This window comes from Pelophylax lessonae (genome assembly GCF_965119305.1).
Source record: "Pelophylax lessonae genome assembly, chromosome: 2".
NCBI lineage: Eukaryota > Metazoa > Chordata > Amphibia > Anura > Ranidae > Pelophylax > Pelophylax lessonae.
Genome location: NC_138769.1, coordinates 271604865 through 271630169, shown reverse-complemented (window position 1 = coordinate 271630169; position 25305 = coordinate 271604865). Strand labels below are relative to the sequence as shown.

The following is a 25305-nucleotide window of genomic DNA, read 5'->3' as shown; positions in this document are numbered from 1 at the left end:
ACACTAGGAGGAATCCTAACTCTAGTCAGAGACAGATGATAGGAGTAATTAGTGGGTTGAAAACAAAATCACTAATTAATCAACCATCTAATCAATACGTAGAAGTGTTTAAGCAATTAGTGATTAAAGACCTTGAAAAAGTACAACCTAAGAAAGATGTCAATCCTAGATACATACATAAAGGTATCAAGGCTTTAGAAAAACTGAAGGAGGTAACAATAAGGCCAGCGGATAAGGGAGGTGGGGTAGTGATCATCTTGGACAAAACGTATTATGATACTCAATTAACAAATATGTTAAATCATACTGAAACTTATGGATTACTGGAAAGCGATCCAACCCAAGCTTATAGGAGGGATTTAAATAATCTGGTAGAGGTGGGATATGATACAAGGATTTTAACCAGGAGCAAGGAGAAAAGGTATATGATGCCTAGTTTCAATAGAATACCCACCATATATACTTTACCCAAAATACACAAAGATCAGTTCAATCCACCTGCTAGGCCGATAGATAATAGTATAGGATCAGTCACAGCTCGTGTAGGAGAATACTTAGATTCTTACAAAAAAGTGTGATATGTACCAGAGCTTATCTGAGGGATACTAAAGATTTTTTACTTATGCTAAAAGATTTTACATTACCGGATGTACCGGAAATTTTTCTTGTTACTGCCGATGTAGCATCCTTATATACAATAATCCAGCATGATGATGCATTGTTGGCCTTAAATTGTGCCTTTATTCAAAGGTCTGATCTCCCTTTTGTCAGAAGAGGTTTTTGGGAATGGCATTGGTTTTCTGTTATTCCTATAATTACTTTTGGTATGGGGGTATATTCTATACCCAGAAGGGGGGAGTTGCGATGGGCGCAAAATTTGTGCCCAGCCTGGCAAACCTCTTAATGAGTCAATGGGAGGATTGATGCATATATGCTAGACAGAGGGAGGAGCTACTTACATACAAAAGATATATATATAGATGATTCATTTTTCATCTGGGCAGGATCAGAATCATCTCTAATTGACTTTACCAATTAGTTGAATCATAATACAAAAAATATTAGATTGGACCTGGTCAATTATTTGGATGCGAGTGTAAGCCTACAAAATTGTCAATTAGTGACAAAGGCTTTTTTTAAGCCAACAGGCCGCAATGGATACTTACCAATACATAGTGGTCACCACCCACAGTGGCTTAAAAATATCCCTAAGGGACAACTGTTGTGGATTAGAAGAAATTGTACTAGGCATTAGGACTTTTTTATCCCAATCCCAGGTGATTTAACTGCTTCCATACAGAGCAGTTAGACACCCTTCCTGCCCAGACCAATTTTCAGCTTTCAGCACTCTCACACTTTGAATGACAATTGCTCAGTCATGCTACACTGTAACCAAACAAAATTTTTTATCATTTTTTTCACACAAATAGAGCTTTCTTTTGGTAGTATTTGATCACAACTGGGGTTTTTTTTTTCGTGATATATGCAAAAAAAGAGCAAAAATTTTGAAAAAAAAAACACTTTTTTTTTAGTTTCAATTATAAAATTTTGCAAAAAATTAATTTTTCTTCATACATTTGGGCCAAAATGTATACTGCTACATGTCTCTGGTAAAATTAACCCAAATTAGTGTATATTATTTAGTCTGTGTGAAAGTTATTGAGTCTAGAAGCTATGGTACCAATTACTGAAAATTGATCACACCAGATGTACTGACTGCCTATCTCCTTTCTTGAGGCCCTGAAATGTCAGGACAGTACAAATACCGCCCAAATGACCCCTTTTTGTAAAGTAGACAGTCCAAGGTATTTAGTAAGAGGCATGGTGGGTTTTTTGAAGTTGTAATTTTTTTCCCACAATTCTTGGGAAAATGAAGAAAAAAATTTTTTACATTCTGCTACTCCTTCCGAGTATGGCGATACCACATGTGTGAGACTTTTACACAGCCTGGCCACAAAAAGAGACTCCACGTCCAAGTAGCACCATAAGGCGTTTTAGGAGCATAAATACACATAAAACTTTCTTACTACCTATCACAATTTTTCAAGGCCCTAGAGCACCAATACAATTGGAAAGCAAACACTCCAACGTATATTCTATGAGGCATTATGGGTCGTTTGAACATATCATTTTTTTCCACAGGTTTTTGGAAAATGTGGGAAAAAAATGAAAACTTTTTTTTTTTACACAAAGTTGTCAATTTATAGGATATTCCTAAAACATAGCATGTACACAGCAAAAATGACACCCCAAAATACATTCTGCCACTCCTCCTGAGTATGGCAATACCACATGTGTGAGACTTTTTCACAGCCTAGCCATATAGAGGCGCCTAACATCCAAGGAGCATCATCATGCATCCTAGCCACTTGCCTAGGCCTATTTTTGACATTTGGTGTTTACAAGCTAAAATCAGTTGTTTTGCTAGAAAACTGCTTAGAACCCCCAAACATTATATATTTTTTTTTAGCAGAGACCCTAGAGAATAAAATGGAGATTATTGCAATATTTTTTATCACACCGTATTTGCGCAGCGGTCTTCCAAACACAATTTTTTGGGGGAAAAAAAATCACTTTTTTTAATTAAAAAATAAGAAACTAGTAAAGTTAGCCCAATTTTTTTCCATAATTTGAAAGATAATGTTACGCCGAGTAAATAGATACCCAACATGTCATGTTTCAAAATTGTGCACGCTCACGGAATGGCGACAAACTTTGGTACTTAAAAATCCCCATAGGCGACAATTTAAACATTTCTACAGGTTGCCATCTTTGAGTTACAGAGGAGGTCTAGGGCTCAAATTATTCCCCTTGCTCTAACGATCGCGGCGATACCTCACATGTGTGGTTTGAACACCGTTTACATATGTGGGCGGGGTTTCTGTATGCGTTCGCTTCTGCGTGCGAGCTCACGGGGACAGGGCGCTTTCATTTTTTTTTTTTTTTTTACTATTTATTTTATTTATTATTTTTTATTTTTACACCGTTTAAAAAAAAAAAATTGATCATTTTTATTTCTATTAAATGGAATGTAAACATTCCTCGTAATAGAAATAGGCACGACAGGACCTCTTTTTTGTGAGATCTGGGGTCAAAAAGTCCTCAGATCTCACAAGTACACTAAAAGATAGAAAAAAAAAAAAATATTATATAAAATGAAAAAAAAAAAAAGGACCTTTAAACCGGTTGCTAGGCAACAACATTTTCCGTAGCTCCGGTCCTCCAAGACCATAGAGTCAAGTGAGGGCAAGCTTGCCCTCACTCGACATCCTGTCTGTGAGGATCTGGGACCGGATCGTTTTCCCCGCTGCCGGCGGGTCCGGTAAGCGGGGAAAAGGACCGGAACGCGGCGGGAGGGGGGGGCGCCTCTTCCGCCATCCCGGAAGGGTGATCCCATGGTGAATCCGCCACTGGGACCACCCTTATCGGAAAGCCAACCGTCCACCGTTTAAAAAAACACCAGGTTTATGGCAGCTATCTGCATTGCAGAGAGAACGAGCGGTTCGTGCTGGAGCCGCTCATGTGATCGGCTGTGATTGACACAGCCGATCACATGGTAAACAGCCAATTTCTATTGGCTGTTTACCTTGATCAGGGATGGGCTATGTCCGAGGGACGAGCCTCACCCCCGATCGCCGCGCTGCGCATCCTTACAACCACTTTGCCAACGTCATTTTACATGACTTGGTATGGAAGTGGTTAAGGACCGATTTGTGGAAAAAAGGTATAATCCGCAACAGCTGGACCGTACTATGGAAGAGGTTGAAAAGGTCTCCCAGGAAATGTGTTTATCCACTAAAGTGAAAGCGCCCAATACGAAACATGAGTGGGGTTTCATTACTAATTTCAATGTACAGTATAGGGAAATAGAGGACATTTTTTAAAGGCATTGGAGTATCTTGAGTATGGACAAGATTTTGAGTAAAGAGCTCCCGGAAGAACCTGCAGGAGATGTAAGGCATGTCAACAAGTGAATACACATTTGAGGGGTATCACCTCCTTTACGTCTAGTGGCAATGATAGAAGTTTTGAGATTAAGGATTTCATATCATGTGCCTCCACACATGTGGTTTATGGATTAGAATGCCCCTGTGGCCTCATTTATATAGGGCACACTAAAAGAAAGTTAGGTTAGAGGGTATCGGAGCATATCTATAATTTAACAATAGGGTATAAGAATCATAGTGTATCTTTACATTTTAGGAAAAAACATGGTAGGGATCCATCATGTCTCAAATTCTCGGGTATAGACAAAATGCTTCCAGCTTGGCGGGGATCAAACCGAGTCAGGGAACTGTCAAAACGGGAAACACAGTGGATCTATAGGACCAACTCTTTGCATCCCAATGGGATGAATAAAGAGTTGGACCTGAATTGTTTATTAAGTGATTACTAACCTGAGACACCCTTTCAATTATAGTGCACATATTTCTTATTTTGGGGAACCAAAAAGGGTAGTAATATTGGTTGATAGGCCTTAATAATTAATTTAATATTAGATATGTTGAAAAGATGTAATGAGCTGTTTAGAGAATGATGAGGTCTAAAGTATCTTTGAATAATGTTTTCTCAAAAATAATATATTCCAACATTGTCAGTGTTCACGATGAAGAAAAGTGAATTATATGGACCTAACTTTGTAAGTTATGAATTTTTAGATATTAATAGGTTAATATCTTATTTATTTACTTATTTCAATATATATTGATGATACATATGATGGGTGTCATATATGGTTTTATGATTTTAACAATTTTAATGAGTTTATAATTGAACTGTTAGACCATTATAATTAGTATTGTTTTATGTAATGTATAGTGTAAGTATTTTTTAGACTGTTAATACTGTACAGATGAGGGATGAACAGTTAGTAAGTTCTTTCCAACTTACCTTTTATGGGAGCACTGCAACTTTAATTGTAGTGTGTTAAAACACAAAATGTATTTGGAGCCATTTGGCTTAATAGTGGGTTATATTGGCCAATAGAATTGTGTCTCTTTTTGCATTTTTTTATGTACATCCCCCATCTAAATATCCAACAAAGTATTTGGAAATGGTATTAGTCTAAAATGATAACAGCATATATTGGTATATGAAAGACAAAAACATATAGACCAGCGCTTGTGCAGCCTATAGTGACAGGATGATGGAAAGAATGGGTAATATTCAATAATGGATAGACATATGCAGTTGCAGATTCGGATAACATGTTACAGCAAGTGCACAAAGTAAACAGTCTTGTGTATATGTTTATACTCTTGGGTATATAGTCTTTAAGGTAAATGAATAAGGTGGCTACCAGCTCCAGACAGAGCTAGAAGGAACTCTGTAAGTGAAACAAAAAAAGAGGGGGGAGAAGAAAGCAGCGCCACCTCAGTGTAGAGTAAGGGCTCTTTCACACGGTCCGCCTCCGCAGGCGGATCCGTGTTGCTCAGCGGGGATCGATCCGCGATCCCCGCTGAGCCGGGCGGATGACAGCTCCGTCTCCGCTTGCAGAGCGGAGAGGGAGGTGTCTCAGAACCTGCTGCCCTCTATGGGGGATCAGATGAGAGCGGACCGCTTGTCCGCTCTCATCAGATCCGCTCCGCTCCGATTACTGAACGGATGGAAAAATAGGGTTTCCATCTGTCCAGATTTCAGCACAGGATCGGATGCGGATGGCAGCGGGTGTCAGCGGAGGTGTCTCCGCTGACACCCGCTGCCCCATAGAGCTGCATGGAGGATCCGATCAGATCCGCCTAAAAAACTGACAGGCGGATCTAATCGGACCGCCCGTGTGAAAGAGCCCTAAGGGCTCTTTCACACGGCCGCTCCGTGTGAGAGCTCCGCTGCGGTCCTTTTTTTTTTTTTCACGTAGCGGATGACATTTCTGTCATCCGCTCCGTGTGTCCGCATATCATCCCATCCGTTTGCGGATGATATGCGGACCTAATGTAAGTCTATGGGGATTGCGGATGTCAGCGGATGACACCGCTGACATCCGATTTTCCTTCCTTTCCGTTTTTTGAACGGAGGAAAAATAGGGTTCTGTTCCGTTCCAAAAAACGGAACAGAACTGAAAGGAAGGAAATCGGATGTCAGCGGATGGTATTCCGCTGACATCCGCAATGCCATAGACTTACATTATGTCCGCAAATCATCCGCAAAAAAATAGGATGATTTGCGGACATACGGAAAGCTCATATGAAAGAGCCCTAAAATGGATCATTTAATTGCACACAGACAATTTAAAACTCGCATAAGGATGTGATAAGCCAGCATTTAAGAGTTTCATCTGTTCCGCTGAAGGATAGGGCTGGGAGGAAAGAGAAAACAGCCACTGGTCCCTGCTGTGTCGGTGGTGTCCGGCACTTCCCGGTCACTTGTCGTTGTCTCTACAGTATCCCACGTCAGATTCGGCGGTAGCAGGCGGGTGCTCGTGTATGCAGCATGCGTGCTTCATCAGGCGTTGCTAGGTTACCACGTAGGAGAGGAGAATAAATATCATAACGGAGGCCGATGCCAGCGTCACACGCCGTCATAACAACAAGAGCACGGCCAGGACGGCCAGGACCGCAATGTGTATAAAAAGAGACTGGCTAGACTAAAACTATTATATACAATTATATACAAGGAATATTGTAGAAAGTGTAAGAAATAGTAGTTGCAGTAGAGAAGAGGAAATGTATGTATATCCTCAGGGGATATAACAAAAATAACTAAATTAGATTGTTGCACATGGGAAGGCAGGATATGATTTCACAAATTACATAAGGAGGAAAAGGGGGGGGGGGTATATGTCCAATCATTTCTCCTCTTAGCCGGAGTTAATTGAGCCGGCAGTAGGATAATGATAAATAGAGGTACCCGTGTCACGTGCCCACGTCCTCGGTAGAAGTTGTAATGACAAAACGCATCAGCCTGTGAGCACGTGGTTACCTTGATGATGGTGACGCTGGACTCGCTATCCGATACGGAACTCACAGCAGCTATCTCGGCTCTGTACGGGCATGAAGGAGCGGTGAGAGCAATACGGTCGCACCAGTCTGATACGGCTTATACAAGCTAAGAAGAGCTAATATCTGGAATATAATTGTTGTTTAGCCTTGGGAAAGTATTTTAAATGTAAGCGCAATTGAAGAGGGGAGATGTTTTTATTGTGATATTTTAACTAATAAATGTTGAAACTTTATCACGCTATTGGTCCTCTTTTTTTCTCCGCACAATCCTATATAAACTTCTTATGTGAGCCCCTGGTGGTGCCAATAAGCTGTGGAGGAACACCTGGAATGGTGGTGTCTGGAGAGAGGGGGTTTCAACCTAGTGAAAGGTGCCTGGAGAAGTGGAAGTTGATTGTAGGGGAGTCGATGATTTAAAGGCACATACAAATTATGGTCTGGTGAGTGCCCATTACCTTAGAGGGGGAGCACAAATGGTGTGGTGAAGGTGCACATTATCTAAGTTTATAAGAATTCAAAACGCCTTTGAAGAGCACCCGTTGTGTGGACTTCTAACCATTTCTAATATTTTTTTGTTTTTTCCATGCTTTCGAAAAAAATGAGGACGGTATTTAAAGACCATATATCAGCGCTGCTAATGTTATTATTCCCATGTCCGTAGATATATATTGGGTAAAATAACATCAATATTTTAACACACAGCCATTATTGTTTAAACTGCTGGCAACAAAAATTGGTACACCCCTAAATTAAAATGTCCAAATTGGGCCCAAAGTGTCAATATTTTGTGTGGCCATCATTATTTTCCAGCACTGCCTTAACCCTCTTGGGCATGGAGTTCGCCAGAGCTTCACAGGTTGCCACTGGAGTCCTCTTCCACTCCTCCATGACGACATCACGGAGCTGGTGGATGTTAGAGACCCTGCAATCCTCCGCCTTCCGTTTGAGGATGCCCCACAGATGCTCAAAAGGGTTTAGGTCTGGATACATGCAGTCCATCACCTTTACCCTCAGCTTCTTTAGCAAGGCAGTGGTCGTCATGGAGGTGTGTTTAGGGTTGTTATGTTGGAATATTGCGCTGCGGCCCAGTGTCCAAGGGGAGGGCGATCATACTCTGCATCAGTATGTCACCATACATGTTGGCATTCATGGTTCCCTCAATGAACTGTAGCTTCCCATTGCCGGCAGCACTCATGCAGCCCCAAACCATGACGCTCCCACCACCATGCTTGACTGTGGGCAATACACACTTGTCTTTGTACTCCTCACCTGGTTGCTGCCACACATGCTTGACACCATTTGAACCAAATAAGTTTATTTTGGTCTTATCAGACCACAGGACATGGTTCCAGTAACCCATGTACTTCGTCTGCTTGTCTTCAGCAATCTGTTTGCGGGTTTTCTTGTACATCATCTTTAGAAGAGGCTTTCTTCTGGGATCACAGCCATGCAGACCAATTTGATGCAGTGTGCGTGCATGGTCTGAGCACTGAAAGGCTGACCCCACACCCCTTCAACCTCTGCAGCAATGCCGGCAGCACTCATACGTCTATTTGCCAAAGACAACCTCTTGATATGACGCTGAGCACGTGCACTCAACTTCGACCATGGCAAGGCCTGAACCTGTCCTGTTAAACTGCTGTATGGTCTTGGCCACTGTGCTGCAGCTCAGGGTCTTGGAAATCTTGTTATAGCCTAGGCCATCAACCTTCCCATTCACACCTGAGACCTTGTAAAACTAATGAGTCATATGAGACAGGGGAGGGAAAAAGGCTAATTGGGCCCAATTTGGACATTCTAACTTAGGGATGTACTCACTTTTGTTGCCATCGGTTTAGACATTAATGGCTGTGTGTTGAGTTATATTGAGGGGACAGTAAATTTACATTGTTATACAAGCTGTTCACTCACTACTTTACATTGTGTTGTCCCATGAAAAGATATAGTATTTACAATTCCATTATAGGAATTCCACAGATTCCATATATATATTGCAGTGTACCAATCCTTAAATGTGGTATTATTATTTTTATTATTATTATTATACAGGATTTATATAGCGCCAACAGTTTGCGCAGTGCTTTACAATATGAGGGAAGACAATACAGTTAAAATGCAATTCAATACATGGGGAATTAGAGGGCCTTGCTCATTAGAGCTTACAATCTAGAAGGGAAGGTCAAGTGAAACAAAAGGCAATAACTGTGGGGGATGAGCTGATGGAGAAAATGGAAGTACAGTTGTTAGGTGTGGGTAGGATAGGCTTCTCTGAAGAGGAGGGTTTTCAGGGATCGTCTAAAAGCTAATAGAGTAGGAGATAATCGGACAGATTGGGGTAAGGAGTTCCATAGGATTGGTGAGGCTCTGGTAAAGTCCTGGAGGCAAGCATGGTAGGAGGTGACTGGGAGCTAGCGAGCAGGAGGTTTTGAGAGGAACGAAGAGAGTGATTAGGTTGGTATTTTGAGACAAGGCTACTGATGTAGCTGGGGGCTAAATTGTTGATGGCTATGTAAGTTGCTGTCAGTATTTTGAATTGAATTTGTTTGGTGAGCGAAAGCCAGTTGAGGGATTGACAGAGAGGAGTAGTGGGCACTGAGCGATTGGTAAGGTGGAGGAGTCTGGCAGCAGCATTCATGATGGATTGAAGGGGGATAGCCTATGTAGAGGTAAGTCAATGAGAAGGGAATTGCATTAGTCGAGGCGCGAGATGACCAGGGAGTGAACTAGGAGCTTTGTTGTGTCTTTGGTTAGAAAGGGGCATATTTTGGAGATGTTGCGGAGCTTGAGGCAGCAAGCTTTGGACAGTGATTGGATGTGGGGCTTGAAAGAGTTCAGAGTCCAGGACTACACCTAGGACCTTGGCATGCGAGGATGGGCTGATAGTTGTGTCATCGATTTTGACAGAGAGATCAAGGAAAGGGGCATGTGGTGGAGGAAAAATTATAAGTTTGGTTTTGGATAGATTGAGTTTGAGGAAGGGATGTATGATGCATTAGTTTTTTTCTTTAGGCTTTTTTCCTTTACTTTCACCTGGTGATATGTTGTTATTAGACAGAAAGTGTTACTTACCATATCTACTCTTGGGCAGAAGCCAAACCTTAGCTAACAATGTTTAGGCAGTTACAACTGTTTTTATATATAATAAAAGCTTGTAAGAACCCAATTCATTGTTAAATGGCTTGTCTCAACCGAATGCCTTCATTAGATTTTCCTTCGTCTGTTGAAAAATAAAAAAAAGAGGTTGAAACATAAGACTTATTCACGGGATCACCAGATAAAAATGAAGGTGTGAAGATTATAAAAAAAATGGATGAAGATATCACATTTTAGGATTGGTAAGCTGCTGTTTTTGCTTTTGGTTTAGAGATGCTTCATGAAGCAGCAGAAAAGGTGCAGAAAGCAAAGATCCATAGGATGAAGAAAGCAGAATGCAGAGAGATGCATACAATACAAATTACTTCAGAAAGCAGCATAGTAGGGACATTACCATATCTTACTACAAGTCTCATGAGCCTAGCAGTTGCAGGCACACAGTGTCTCACATACCTTGAAATAGACTGCTAATTTTCAGGGGGAACATTTTTCTGGATACTTCTTACATACAAATAACATTTTTAAATGTTTGCTATAATACAGCAAATCTTCATATTTTTTAAGTTCAGACCCACTTTAACATTCTGTTAACTGGTTTTACTACTTAATCAAATAAGCTTATACAGACAAATTTCATGTTTTTCAAATGTCTGAATTCTTAATTTGTATTTTATTATGTTTTGGATATCCATGATATGTCTTTTTTTTTTTTTAATTTCAAAAGGGGGCATTGTGACAAGCTGTAAAATACATTTTCAGAATAACTTGGCTTAGTTTGCAGTTTTCTATTCGATTTGATATAATTTGTTTTTCTGTCTCTTGCCAACCACCAATTCTAGCCTCCGGAAAAAGAAGGAGGTCTTCCTAGGCAAGTGGGCAACAAGACAGAGGGTGCTCTGCTGGGATTTGTGTTGGACCTAAAGCAGGATTACCAAGCTGTACGCAATGAGATACCAGAGGAGAAGCTCTACAAGGTTTATACATTCAATTCAGTACGCAAATCCATGAGTACTGTACTTTGTGAACATGGCGGGGGATTCCGTATGTACAGCAAAGGAGCCTCGGAAATCATTTTGCGCAAGTAAGAGCTGAAAGTAATAATAAACAAAGGTGCAGCACTAAAAAAAAAAAAAATAAAACCTAAAACAGTAATATGATACGCAAAAATATAAACATTCACTAAAGAAATATTATAAAGGTCCACAAAATTAATGAAATTCCAAATTAAATTAAATAAATAGTGCAGCTCGTAATTAATGCCCAAGTATAAAAGATCTGAAATTCCTATGGCCAAATGTGCTGCTTAACTATCCACTTAATATGTGCCTTCACAATAGATGTCCTCACCACTGTGGTAAAAATACGGGCTTACCAACACATTGTGACCTCCTTAATTCAGAGTGGTCGATTAGCGCTTATGGTTATATTGTGCCTCCACGTTAAGAAGCCATGGCACCATCCAATCCGATATACACATAAAAAAGAACAAACAAAGAGCCAAAAGCACATTTGAGGTATAAGGATTTCAGATATTTTCTTATTTGGGCATTAATCACGAGCTGCACTGTTTCTTTAATTTCATTACATAGGTACATATTACATACATAAAAGACGACAAAGGAAATATGGCAACAGAGGACAGAGAAAAGGCGGAAGTGTTAAATAATTTCTTCTCTTCAGTCTTCACAAAAGAATTGGGGGGCTACACTAACCCAGCTTGTAAGGCCAAACTAAATAATACACCTCAGGAAGTACCACCATGGCTAACAGACGATTTACTTAGAACTAAACTAGAGAAACTTAACATAAATAAATCACCGGGACCGGATGGCTTGCACCCGAGGGTTCTTAACCACTTAAGCCCCAGAAGATTTTACCCCCTTCCTGACCAGGGCCTATTTTGTGATTTGGCACTGCGTGACTTTAACGGACAATTGCGCGGTCGTGCGACGCTGTACCTAAACTAATTTGACGTCCTTTTTTTCCCACAAACAGAGCTTTCTTTTGGTGGTATTTGATCACCTGTGCAATTTTTTGATCATACGCTATAAACAAAAAAAGAGCGTCAATTTTGCAAAAATAGCAATATTTTTCACATTTTTTTATATGAAATTCCCCCCCCCCCCAAAAAAAAATGTAAAAATCTAAATTTTTAACATTTTCGGGAAATTTGTTTTATGCTACATAGGTTTGGTAAAAAAAATCGCAAAAAGCGTATTTTGATTGGTTTGCGCAAAAGTTATCGCGTTTACTAACGGTAAAGGGAAAGATTTTTGTCAGTTTTGTTGTTTTTTTTTAACGCGCAATGGCTGCGATCTGAGATTTTTTTTGCGGTACTGCGACATTTCGGCGGGCAGATCGGACCCTTGACTGACATTTTTGACATTTTTGGGGTTACCAGTGACATTTCTACAGTAATCAGTGCTATACATATGCACTGTTAGTGTAAAATTATACTGGCAGTGGAGGGGTTAACTTTTTTTGAGAGGGAGGGGTTATGTGTGTCCCTAGGGGCGTGATTCTAACTGTGATTGGCTGTGGCTTGAGGTGTAGGAACAGTGATTAACGGTCCTACATAGTAGAACCGTATGATCACTATTTCTACACAGGGGAGAATGACAGGCGGCTTGTTTACATCAGCCGCCTGCCTTTCTCCCTCTGCACCGACGATCGCCGAGTGACCGGCGGACATCGGGTCCGCCGGTCACACGCGCGGGGGGGGGGGGGGGGGTCCGTGAACACGCGGGAGCGCACGCTCGCTCCCTAGACCCTCACAGGCTAGCGACGTAGTACTAAGTCGCTCTGCCTGTGAGGGGCTGACCGCCGCAGTAAATAGTCAGGCAAGTGGTTAAAGAGCTCAGCCAGGTGATTGCCAGACCATTATTCTTTTTTTTTTTTTTTTAATAATATTTTTATTGAAGTTTAGATAACATACATGAAAGAAAATGTAACAGTGAGTACAAGTTCAGCATCAAATGGATACAAACAAGGGGAAGGGAAGGGAGAAGAAAGGGGGGAGGTTAAGAGAGAGTTACTCCAGCCTGCGACAAGGATGCAAGTACAGATACATACTTATATATACATAGTTTTATATATATATATATATATACAGTGCCTTGCGAAAGTATTCGGCCCCCTTGAACTTTTTGACCTTTTGCCACATTTCAGGCTTCAAACATAAAGATATTAAACTGTAATTTTTTTGTGAAGAATCAACAAGTGGGACACAATCATGAAGTGGAACGAAATTTATTGGATATTTCAAGCTGTGTTGCTTTTACGCCAAACATAATGTTTTGCATTGTTGCCAAAAAGTTCGATTTTGGTTTCATCTGACCAGAGCACCTTCTTCCACATGTTTGGTGTGTCTCCCAGGTGGCTTGTGGCAAACTTTAAACAACACTTTTCATGGATATCTTTAAGAAATGGCTTTCTTCTTGCCACTCTTCCATAAAGGCCAGATTTGTGCAGTATACGACTGATTTTTGTCCTATGGACAGAGTCTCCCACCTCAGCTGTAGATCTCTGCAGTTCATCCAGAGTGATCATGGGCCTCTTGGCTGCATCTCTGATCAGTCTTCTCCTTGTATGAGCTGAAAGTTTAGAGGGACGGCCAGGTCTTCGTAGATTTGCAGTGGTCTGATACTCCTTCCATTTCAATATTATCGCTTGCACAGTGCTCCTTGGGATGTTTAAAGCTTGGAAAATCTTTTTGTATCCAAATCCGGCTTTAAACTTCTCCACAACAGTATCTCTGTCCTGCCTGGTGTGTTCCTTGTTCTTTATGATGCTCTCTGCGCTTTCAACGGACCGCTGAGACTATCACAGTGCAGGTGCATTTATACGGAGACTTGATTACACACATTTGGAATCTATTTATCATCATTAGTCATTTAGGTCAACATTGGATCATTCAGAGATCCTCACTGAACTTCTGGAGAGAGTTTGCTGCACTGAAAGTAAAGGGGCTGAATAATTTTGCACACCCAGTTTTTCAGTTTTTTATTTGTTAACAAAGTTTGAAATATCCAATAAATTTTGTTCCACTTCATGATTGTGTCCCACTTGTTGTTGATTCTTCACAAAAAATTACAGTTTTATATCTTTATGTTTGAAGCCTGAAATGTGGCAAAAGGTCGAAAAGTTCAAGGGGGTCGAATACTTTCACAAGGCACTGTATATATGCAACTATGACCACACCCCAGAAACATAATTTCCTGCTTGTGTGATTGGCCCACCAATTTTCCCAGAAGTCGGCCTAAGTCAGATTTCGGACATCCTATGCAACAATAATGTCATTTTTGGTGCGATACTCCCAATAGGAACACGTCTAAAGGGAAGCAGGCCCAGCAGCTTTCCTCATTAGAGCCCTGCAGCTGCACAGCTGATAGATAATTATGAAACCATTCCCATTTCACCCACTCGGCACAGAGGAACAAACAATGATTTCTTCAGAATAACAAAAGGTAGGAATCTGCAACAAAGTTTGCTAAAATCCCTGCAATGTACACAGATCACCCAAAGGTGGAGTTACGCTTTAAACTAAAAAAATATTTTAAGGTCCACAAAAGTAATGAAATTAAAGAAACAGTGCAGCTCATGATTAATGCCCAAATAAGAAAATATCTGAAATCCTTATACCTCAAATGTGCTTTTGGCTCTGTTTGTTCTTTTTTATGTGTATATCGGATTGGATGGTGCCATGGCTTCTTAACGTGGAGGCATAATATATAACCATAAGCGCTAATCGACCACTCTGAATTAAGGAGGTCACAATGTTTTGGTAAGCCCGTACTTTTACCACAGTGGTGAGGACATCTATTGTGAAGGCACATATTAAGTGGATAGTTAAACAGCATAGGAATTTCAGATCTTTTATACTTGGGCATTAAGTACGAGCTGCACTATTTATTTAATTTAGTTCTGTAAAACATTCTTTGTACAAAACAGCTCCAGGTAGCCATATTGCATTGCATTTTCAGAAAATTACAACAGCTGCAGATTGAAAAGGAAAGGTCATTTTTAATAACATTCAATTACAATATGATCTGTGTTGCAATTGTATAGGCTATGTTGTTTTACCTTCATTTGCTGATTTTCTTTCCCCATGAAAGTGGAGTTATCCTTTCAGTTTATATTTTTGTTTATCATATTTTTGCTTTAGGTTTTCATTCTTCTTTTTTTTTTTTTTTTTTTTTTTTAGTGCTGCACCTTTATTTTTTATTTGTTATATTGTGTATCCAATATTGTGCGAGCTGCTCATTTTGGGTGTTTTTTGCACAAGCGCAGAGATCCTATTTAATTATTTATTATTATTTTTAATAGCTGAAAGTATGACTTTAAAAACATTAAACCATTTTAGAATATTTAGGAATGGATACATTATATATATATATATATATATATATCTTTATATACACAGTATATAGTGTGTATACACTGTGTGTGTGTGTGTGTATTTATGCTTTTATGTGCATACGTACACTCCATGAAAATTTTTATATTTTTTCAACAAATTTGACACATTGGGTTCATTTACTGAAACTGGAGAGTGCAAAATCTGGTGCAGCTCTGCATAAAAACCAGTCATCTTCCAGTCTTCTAATTGAACAAGTTGAAGCTGGCTACCATGTGCAGCTGCACCAGATTTTGCACACTCTCTAAGTAAATCAACCCTATTAACCACTTGCTGATTTAGGCTTTTACTGCCCCTTTTTGTTTACCAATCTATTAACCTTCTACAATGAAGTGAGTTGCCACAAAGGAAGGCCTGTAGATGTGGTGTATCTGGACTTTGCAAAGACATTTGACACAGTCCCCTACAAATGCTTACTGTACGAACTAAGGTACGTAGGTATGGACCATAGGGTGAGTACCTGGATAGAGAACTGGCTCCATGGGAGAGTCCAGAGGGTGGTGATAAATGGGGAGTACTCGGATTGGGCGGGTGTGGAAAGTGGGGTTCCCCCAAGGTTCTGTCCTGGGGCCAATCCTGTTTAATTTATTCATAAACGACCTAGAGGAGGGGATATCCAGCACAATCTCAGTATTAGCGGATGATGCTGAACTAAGCATGCCAATATCTTCTATGCAGGATGTGGAAACCTTACAAGCAGACCTGAACAAAATAATGGGGTGGGCAACTACATGGCAGATGATGTTTAAGGTTGAAAAATGTAAAGTAATGCACTTGGGCGTCAGAAACACGAAAGCAAGCTACTCACTAGGGGGGGGGGGGACCTCTGGGTGAATCTAAGATGGAAAAGGACCTGGGGGTACAGGTAGACAACAGGCTTGGCAGTGGCATGCAATGCTAAGCCGCTGCAAGCAAAGCCAACAGAATACTGGGATGTATAAAAAAGGGGATTGCTGGAACTGGAGAGAGTCCAGAGAAGAGCAACAAAAATAATTAGGGGAATGGAGGACATCAGCTATGAGGAAAGACTACAAGCATTGAACTTATTCTCTCTGGAGAAGAGATGCTTGAGGGGGGATATGATATCAATGTACAAATACTGTACTGGTGAGGACCCTAGCATTAGGAACAAACTTTTCAGAGAAAGGGAATACAATAAGACACGTGGCCACTCACTAAAACTAGAGGAAAAACGGTTTAACCTTAACCACTTGCCGACTGCCTAACGACTATTTACGTCGGCAGTCAGCCCCTCACAGGCAAAGCAACGTAGTACTATGTCGCTAGCCTGTGAGGCTCTAGGGAGCGAGTGTGCGCCGCTGGAGGAGTGCTCCCGCTCGCTCACGGACCCCCCCCCCCCGCGCGAGTGACCGGCGGACCCGATGTCACTCGCGATCGTCGGTTACACTGGGAGAAAGGCAGGCGGCTGATGTAAACAAAGCTGCCTGTCTTTCTCCCCTGTGTAATAGCACAGATCATACGGTCCTGCTATGTAGGACCGTAGATCTGTGCTGTTACACACACAGCCACATCCAATCACAGTAAGAATCACGCCCCTAGGGACACACTTAACCCCTCCCTCTCAAATAAAGTTAACCCCTTCCCTGCCAGTGTCATTTTTACAGTAACCGTGCATATGTATAGTACTGATTACTGTAGTAATGTCACTGGTAACCCCAAAAGTGTCAAAAATGTCAGTCAAGGGTCCGTTATGTCCGCCGCAATGTCGCAGTCCCACAAAAAAAATCGCAGATCGCCGCCATTACTCGTTAAAAAACAATAAAAATGACAAAAATCTTTGAGGCCTTGCCACAATAACTCTGCCTGATGGGCGGTGTTCCAATGCCGTGACTTGGTGTGGGGCAAGTCCCTCCTGCCCTAGGGGAGTTGTTGGACCAGCTGGCGCAGGGGCTGCAATTTGTTTGCGATGCCGCGCTGGACGAGGCTCTTTTGTATGGGTCACCTGTCGGTTTCGGGCGGTGGTTGTCCGGCGTATACTTGACCGGAATGTTGGTCTGCGGATCACACTTCTAAGAAGGCCTTAATGGATCTCCCTTTTCAGGGGGATCGCCTGTCTGGCGCTGCCCTGGATGACGTTATATAAGGGTCTCATGGGGGGAAGAGTGCTTTTCTTCCACAGGCTAACAAGGGTAAGGGCCTTTGTCGCAGATGGGGTTTCTCCCTTTCAGCTCACAAACAGTTTCTTCGTCCCTCGGGGACAGTCGATGTGACGAAGTCCTTCGAGACTTCCTCGGGTGGTTCCAAATGACCCTGGTCTGGCGAACAAGAGATTGTTTTTTTTCCAGACCTGCGGAAAAGGCCTACTCGACCTGAAGATGCATCGTCAACCATCTAGGGGGTGGGGGGGGGGCGTCCTTGCCGTTTCTCAGGCCTGCGGCTGGCCCGGATCCCAGGCAGACAGGTTCAGGAGGTCATGCGGTCCAGTTGCAAGATCAAGTTTCGTTCAGTTTTTTTCTGGTAAGTTTTTTTTCTTCCAATGTACGGCTGTCCCAGATTGCTTGCAGGTTCTCTGTGGTGCAGTTCAGGCTCTGGTTCCACAAGCTGGATCTACTGGCCCTTTGATGGTTCCATGCGGATCAAAAATTCAAGATGGTATCAGTTCGCACGATGGTGGCTTCCCTACATCAGGGGGATTCCTGACCTCCATAGACATGAAGATGCTTACTACCCGTTTTTTTGCCGTGGGGAAGGCTCTCTATCGGTTTGTGGTGTTACCCCTTGGTCTCGCTTCTGCTACTAGGGTCTTCACAAAGGTGTTGGCTCCGGTCCTAGCGCTGTTGCAACAGCGGGCGTATCAGACCTGGTTTCCTGGCCGATCTGCTTCTCCGTGTGGAGTCCCTTACAGTGCTGTCAACAAAGTTGGAAGTCACCATGAGAACTCTGGAGGAGTTCAGGTGGGCTCTGAACCTTCAAAAATCATCCCTGGTCCCTTCCATGAGACTGGACTATCAGGTAGTAAAGCAAATCTCCTGCGCTCAAGTAGAATATGACAGAGGGAAGAGAGATGCACTTCAGACTCAGGTGGAAAAAAGCCAATGGTCTTGCTGCCCCCTCAGGATCAAGGGTATCCAGAACCAACTGAGAGAAAAAGACAAAAGAAAAGGGGGCGCACCGACCTAGTGCATCACCACTAAAACCATTTATTAAAAAATTAAAAAGTATACAATATACTCACAAAGCAGGTGTGATAATACACACATCAACATTGCATATACAATCTCCAAGGTAGCCAAGGTCCCATACGTAGCAAAATGGCATGCAGAATACTGCATGGGGCTGCTGTGGCTGGGCTGATGCGTTTCAGGGGCGAACCCCCTTCCTCAGAGCCAGAAAAGTTGCTGCTGGACCACACTCCGGAAGGCCATGGAATAAATGGGAGCTGGCCACACCCCTTCCTGCTCCACCCAACCCTGGGAATGGGACGGGGGAGAAGGTGGGGGGGGTGAGGGGGGAAAAGGGAGAGGTTTGGGGGGAAAGGGGAGGGGGAGAAGAGGAAGGAACATGGAAGGGGGATAGATGTACAAATCCCACCTGGGCCAAAACCCCCACACCCCCCGAGGCCAAGCCAGACTGTGTAATCAGCAGCATAAAAAACAGCAAGTGAAACACTTAGTTTAAAACACAGAGGGGAGAGTAAAAAGCCAAATGTGACAATTAATAATTAAACATTACGAATAAAATGTTCACATTCAATAACATGAGTACATGCTAATTCAAATAGATATTCCAAAAGCCCATTTTCATACCTTCCATACAGCAGCAAGTATGTTATTAACAGTGCCTGTATCCACTGACCTGAGATGCTGTATGGTATATATTGTGTTGTCAATAGTGATGCAGTATATGATGATGCGATGGAATAACCTATTTACATGCATACATAATGATGGCTGGGTCCACTGTAAGGGGCAAAATTGCTATGTCCCTTTGGAACGCACGCCAACCCGCAACGCGCCAACTTTTTAATATTTTAATAAATGGTTTTAGTGGTGATGCACTAGGTCGGTGCGCCCCCTTTTCTTTTGTCTTTTTCTCTCAACTGGACTATCAGGGCCTGACTTTGGACTCATCCTCAGTCAGGGTGTTTCTTCTTCCAGGTAAAAAACTCTTGGAACTTCAGACTGCAGTTCGACTGATGCTGTCCCGCACGCGGTCGTCCCTTCGGACCTGCATGTGAGTTCTGGGACTGATAGTGTCGTCTTTCAAGATGGTCCTTTTCGCTCAATCCCTCTCAGGGATCTCCCAGAAGGCAATCCTTCTCGAATGGGACTAGAATCCAAATTCTCTGGACTTGCGGATCCGGCTGAGCCAGGTGACCAAGGAGTCTTGATCTGGAATCCTTCCTCCCCTTTTTACTGGACAATAGTCACCGCGGATGCAAGCCTGTCCAGGTGGGGTGGAGTCCTCGGCAGGTTCTCTGCTTCGGGAGCATGGTCCCTGGAGGATCCAGGTTACCGATTTACTGGCCTGGAGCTGAGAGCAATCTGGCTTTGCCTAGTTAACTGGATCGGGCACCTGCAGCTGCCCGGTGCATGCTCAATCAACCGTGGCTTATGTCATTCACTAAGGGGGCACCAAGGGTGTCCTTGCGGCCTTGGAAGTGACCATTCTTCATTGGGCAGAGTGCCTTGTTCCAGCTCTCTCTGCTGTTCCCTTTCCAGGTGTGGAAAAATTGGCAGGCGAATTCCCTCAGTCGACAGGCCTTTTATGTGGGGGAATGGTCCCTTCATCCGGAGGTGTTCCAGCAGTTGTGCCTTTGTTGGGGGCACTCCAGACATGGACCTGTTGTCGTCGCATCTACAGGATAGTGCAGAGGTTGTGGCCCGCTTCCGGGACCCTCTGGCGGGTGCAATGATGGCACCATGGGTTCTGTCATAGGCAAGAACATTTGCAAGGTTCAACATGAATGATGTTGAGAAGTTTGGCATGGTCACCTGCGCAAGGCTGACGCCAGCATGGTCATGTGAGAGTGCTCATGGATGAGCCAAGATCAGTATCAGCTGCTGTCTGCCTTTCCTCCTCTCAAGTTGCTGCTAAGAATCCTTTCGCAGGATCGAGGCGGAAGGGATTTGGGTCATTCTCGTGGCTCCAGACTGGCCTCGCCGAGCTTGGTACGCCGACCTGGTCAGGCTAGCCGCTGACGTTCCTTGGAGAATTCCTCTCAGGGAGGTTTGATTGTCTCCAGGGCCAATCTCACATCTGGCTTTACAGACGCTGGCTTGCTGGCTTGGCTGTTGAAAGCTAGGTGTTGAAGGACAGAAGATTGTCTGCTTCAGTGATTCCCACCCTGCTTAAAGCGATGGAAGCGTCTTCTAGGATAATTTTTTTTCATCATACGAGCAATTCGTATATTGTGTGGTGTGAGTCTCCTTGGGCTCCCCCTCCCTCTTTCTTACTCTTGCCTTCCTTCAACGGGGAGTTGATCAAAAGTTGGCCTTGAGTACTGTCAAGGGTCAGGTTTCGGCTTTGGCAATTTTCTACCAAAGGCCATTAGCCGTCCGTTCCCTGGTGTGTAACTACTTCCACGGGATGCGACACTTGGTTCTTCCGGTGCGACCTACGTCACCAACTGGGGACCTTGGTTTGGTGCGGTCGGTTCTTCAAGACCCTCTGTTTGCAAGTATCGAGAGTATCCCCTGTCTACCTTATTACAGAAGGTGGCCTTCTTGGTTGCAGTCCAGTGTTAATTTTGTCGACTAAAACGTTTTCGTCGACTAAATTAACACAATTTTAGTCGACTAAAATACGACTAAAACTAAATCAATTCAGATGACTAAAATACGACTAAAACTAAAATGGCATTTTAGTCAGAAGACTATAACTAAAACTAAATAAAAAATTTACATCATCAAAATTAACACTCCTCTGCTGGCCATTTCTATATCGGCAACACAATTCCATCCAGAGCATGTAATAATAGCACATTAAAGTTTAAACATGTATTGCACCACCACATACGCATAAGTAAGGAGCATCTACTAAGCTGCTGAAAACGTAACAATTAAGAAAAAGGCTTTTCTTATATTTTTCCCTAATATTTAATGTTGGTAATATATTCAGGTAATATGTGCAATGACATTACAGCCAATGGAGTTTACAGCAGTGTTAATTTCGTCAACGAAAACATTTTCGTCACCGGCATTTTTCAACTGACGAAAACGAGATGCAAAGTATAGCACATTTTCGTCAAATGACGACAACTGACGAAAATCAAATCCGTTTTCGTTAACGAACGAAAACTAAACGAGAATGTGAGGCAGGGACGTTTACCCAACTTCCGGTTTTCACGGAGCTCCACCTGTGTGGCGTCTGGCGTGGGGTGCCCCGTGACGTCCGATGTGAGGAGTGGACTACTACAAGAGAGTCGACTCGAGACCAGTCACCTGACCTCACCAGAGCACTACAGCACTACAGCCAGACGCGCCAGGCCCGACTCATCACATGGCACTGGCACCCGGCCACCACCACATCCAGAGAAGAGCACCCACTGTGAGTTAACAGCCAGGCCAGCTATTACTGCCTCCCTGAGTCCCCTCAGACCACTCACCAGTCACCACTGGTATCCGATTCCGCCATCCATCCAGGTCTGTGTGCGTGCATATAGGCCGCTGAGGCCCGCCCGGCCCATCCTGTTCAACAACTTCAGTTCAGAGTCAGACCAGAGACCACCCTTAAACCTGAGACCCCCATCCAGCACTCTGAGCAGCACTGTGTGCACTCACTGCACTGACTGCAGGCAACAGCATTACAGGCCTCCTCTCTGACCTGACCATGACCATTTAGATGACTAAAATGAGTTTTAGTCGACTAAAATATAGGACGTTTTAGTCGACTAAAATGTAAGATGTTTTAGTCGACTAAAATGTACTGGAGTTTTAGTCGACTAAATACGACTAAAACTAAAACACTTGCAGAAGACTAAAATGGGAGTAAAACTAAAATGCCATTTTAGTCCTAAGACTAAAACTAAATTGAAATTTGCTGCCAAAATGAACACTGTTGCAGTCACTCTGTGCGCAGGGTGTCGGCATTGGCGACATTGTCCTGTCGTTCTCCCTAAATGTTGGTCCATGGGGCCAAGTGGTACTTCGTCCGGATCCGTCCTTCCCTCCGAAGGTAGTTTCTAGTGTTCACTTGCACAAGGACATTGTATTACCATCTTGTGTCCTAAGCCCCCACATCCTAAGGAATATGCGTTGCATGCTCTGGATAGTGTTTGAGCACTCAAGGTGTACTTGGCGACTACTGAGTCTTTTCGTAAGTCCGGTTCGCTCTCTGTACTCACGGATGGCCCAAGAACAGGGCTGCCTGCGTCTGCTCCGTCTATTTCCAGATGGATCGGACAGTCTGTGATGCAGGCTTATTCAATTAAGGGTCAGGTCCCACCTTTCCCTGTTTCAGTGCATTCTACTCGGGTGCCTGGTGCTTCCTGGGCTTTTCACCATACAGGCGTCTGTGCTTCAGGTTGCAATTTTATGAGGTGGATGTGCTGGCATCTGCAGATGCCTCTTTTTTTTTACTGCAAAGTTTTTGCTGGCTGCTGTCTGGAGGGCTTTTGGCCTTCCTTGAGGGTGTTTACTGTTTGTTCAGGTGGGCCTCATTTTTTGTTCTGATGAGTCCTATCTTGCCTGGTGGGCTATGTTTAGTGTTGGGGACTTGTTCTTTTCTGCTGTTCCCACCCCTCATTTTATGGCACTGCTTTGGGACGTCCCTACTGATATGGATCAGAGAAATGCGTCCTTCAATGAACGATAGAGAATTATACTTACTGTAAAATCCTTTTCTCTTAAGTTCATTGATGGACACAGTACCCGCCCCTCTATTTTGAGTTGGGTTGGTGTTACTTTCTGACACTTCTTTGATACAAAACTGACATCCTATGCAGGAAGAGAGAGGGTGTACCCTCCGGGACTGCCCATAGGCGTAGCCAGAGCTTTTCTTCGGCCTAGTGTCCTACTCCTGTAGGGGGCAGTATAACCCTACTGATATGGATCAGAGAACTGTGTCCGTCAATGAACGTAAGAGAAAAGGATTTTATGGTAAGTCAATAATCGAGTTATTTACCCCAATTTTTTGTATAATGTATAATTTGTATAATGGAAAAGATAATATTATGCCGAGTAAATAGATACCTAACATGTCACGCTTTGAAATTGTGCATGCTCATGGAATGTCAAAAAACTATGGTACTTAATCTCCATAGGCGACGCTTTAAACGCCTTTATAGTTTACCTATACTGTATTAGTAGGGATTTATGGGACTTTTAAGGTGCTGATAATATAGATAGAAAAGTTGATGGAGAAAAAACTTGTAGTTTTGTATATGTAAAAAACGTAAATCTTTTTATTTAAACAATGTGACAAACATTTAAAAACATGTAAAAACAATCAAACACTTGTGGTGGTATCAGCGCTACATGTTTCGCCATGTGAACATAGCTTCTTAGTGAGACTTATGAACCCCTTAGTTACAATTGATATTTTAAATATAATAAAAAAGATACATATGAGAAATTTATATTAAATTTCAATTATACAAGATAACAGGGAGATTTTCAAGTGTGGGAACACCTTTAAAGGGTAAAAACAGCTCACACACAACTATCCATATTTATCTTTTTTCTTAAAATAATTTCACGCTAAAATAAGCCTGATCTCTTCAAATGTGTTGCTTTGTCAACATTTAGGGGTTTCTCTGACTGCTCCGCCTTGTGGGACTTTTTTCATCCTGCAGCTTTCCACTGACACAGAGCACAATATTGAATTCTCTGAGGTATGCATTTCCTCCTTCTATTGTGCTGTTTATTTTTTTAAAGCGTTGTAAAAAAAAAAATCTCCCTCTTTTCTTGTATAATTGAAATTAAATATAAAATTCTCATATGTATCTTTTTCATTATATTTAGAATATCACTTGTAACTAAGGGGTTCGTAAGTCTCCCGAAGAAGCTATGTTCACATGGCGAAACATGTAGTGCTGATACCACCACAAGTGTTTGATGGTTTTTACATGTTTTTAAATGTTTGTCACTAGTGATGGACGAACATCGGCTGGGGCGGTTCGCGAACGTCAGCTGCAAATTTTCTCAAAAGTCCGTGAACCGCAAATTCACGGCGGGCCCCATTGACTTTAATGTTAGGCGAACTTTAAAAACCTTTAGGTCATATTTGCAGACACAAAAGACTTACTAGCTGCGCACAAATAGTCCCAACACATGGACAATGTCATAACAGAAGTATTGCAATTAGAAAAGTTGCCCTAAAATTTTTTTTTTTTTACAGCAAAAACATTTTTTTTTTCATAAATCAGCCAGAACTGACAGCAGCCAGTAAATACATGTCAAATACATATAGGGTCCATTCACACATCTGTAAAATGGGTCCGCATCCATTCCACAATTTGGCGGCACCTTTACAGACCCATTGATTTTCAATTCCAGTCTGAAATGTTAGGCATTCACAGGATAACGAAGTAAGTGTCGGCCATTTCGGGCCCCAAAAATTAGCCCACATGTGTTTACCTGACAGCTAAGAACATTGTATTCTGGAGGTACATTAGGCATTCACAGGACACAGAAGTGTTGGTCAGTATAGGCCCCAAAAAATAGACCACATGGGTTTATCTGACAGCTAAGAACGTAGTATTTGGTGGCTGGAGGTACATTAGGCATTCACAGGATACAGAAGTAAGTGTCGGCCAGTATTGGCCCCAAAAATTAGCCCACATGGGTACATCTGACAGCTAAGAACGTAGTATTTGGTGGCTGGATGTACATTATGCATTCACTGGATACAGAAGTAAGTGTCGGCCAGTATAGGCCCCGAAAAATAGACCACATT

At 42.5% G+C, this 25305-nt stretch overlaps 1 protein-coding gene across 1 annotated transcript in view; it reads left to right on the top strand.

The window, feature by feature from the left end:
* LOC309548058 (plasma membrane calcium-transporting ATPase 4-like) overlaps window positions 1-25305 on the top strand; it is a gene marked incomplete at both ends in the record, with an annotated part of 1291629 nt that overhangs the window by 548448 nt on the left and 717876 nt on the right. Inside the window, one exon of the mRNA XM_082248025.1 lies at window positions 10871-11112. Coding sequence (XP_082104151.1) covers window positions 10871-11112 — 242 coding nt within the window. The remainder of the gene's footprint in view (window positions 1-10870; window positions 11113-25305) is intronic.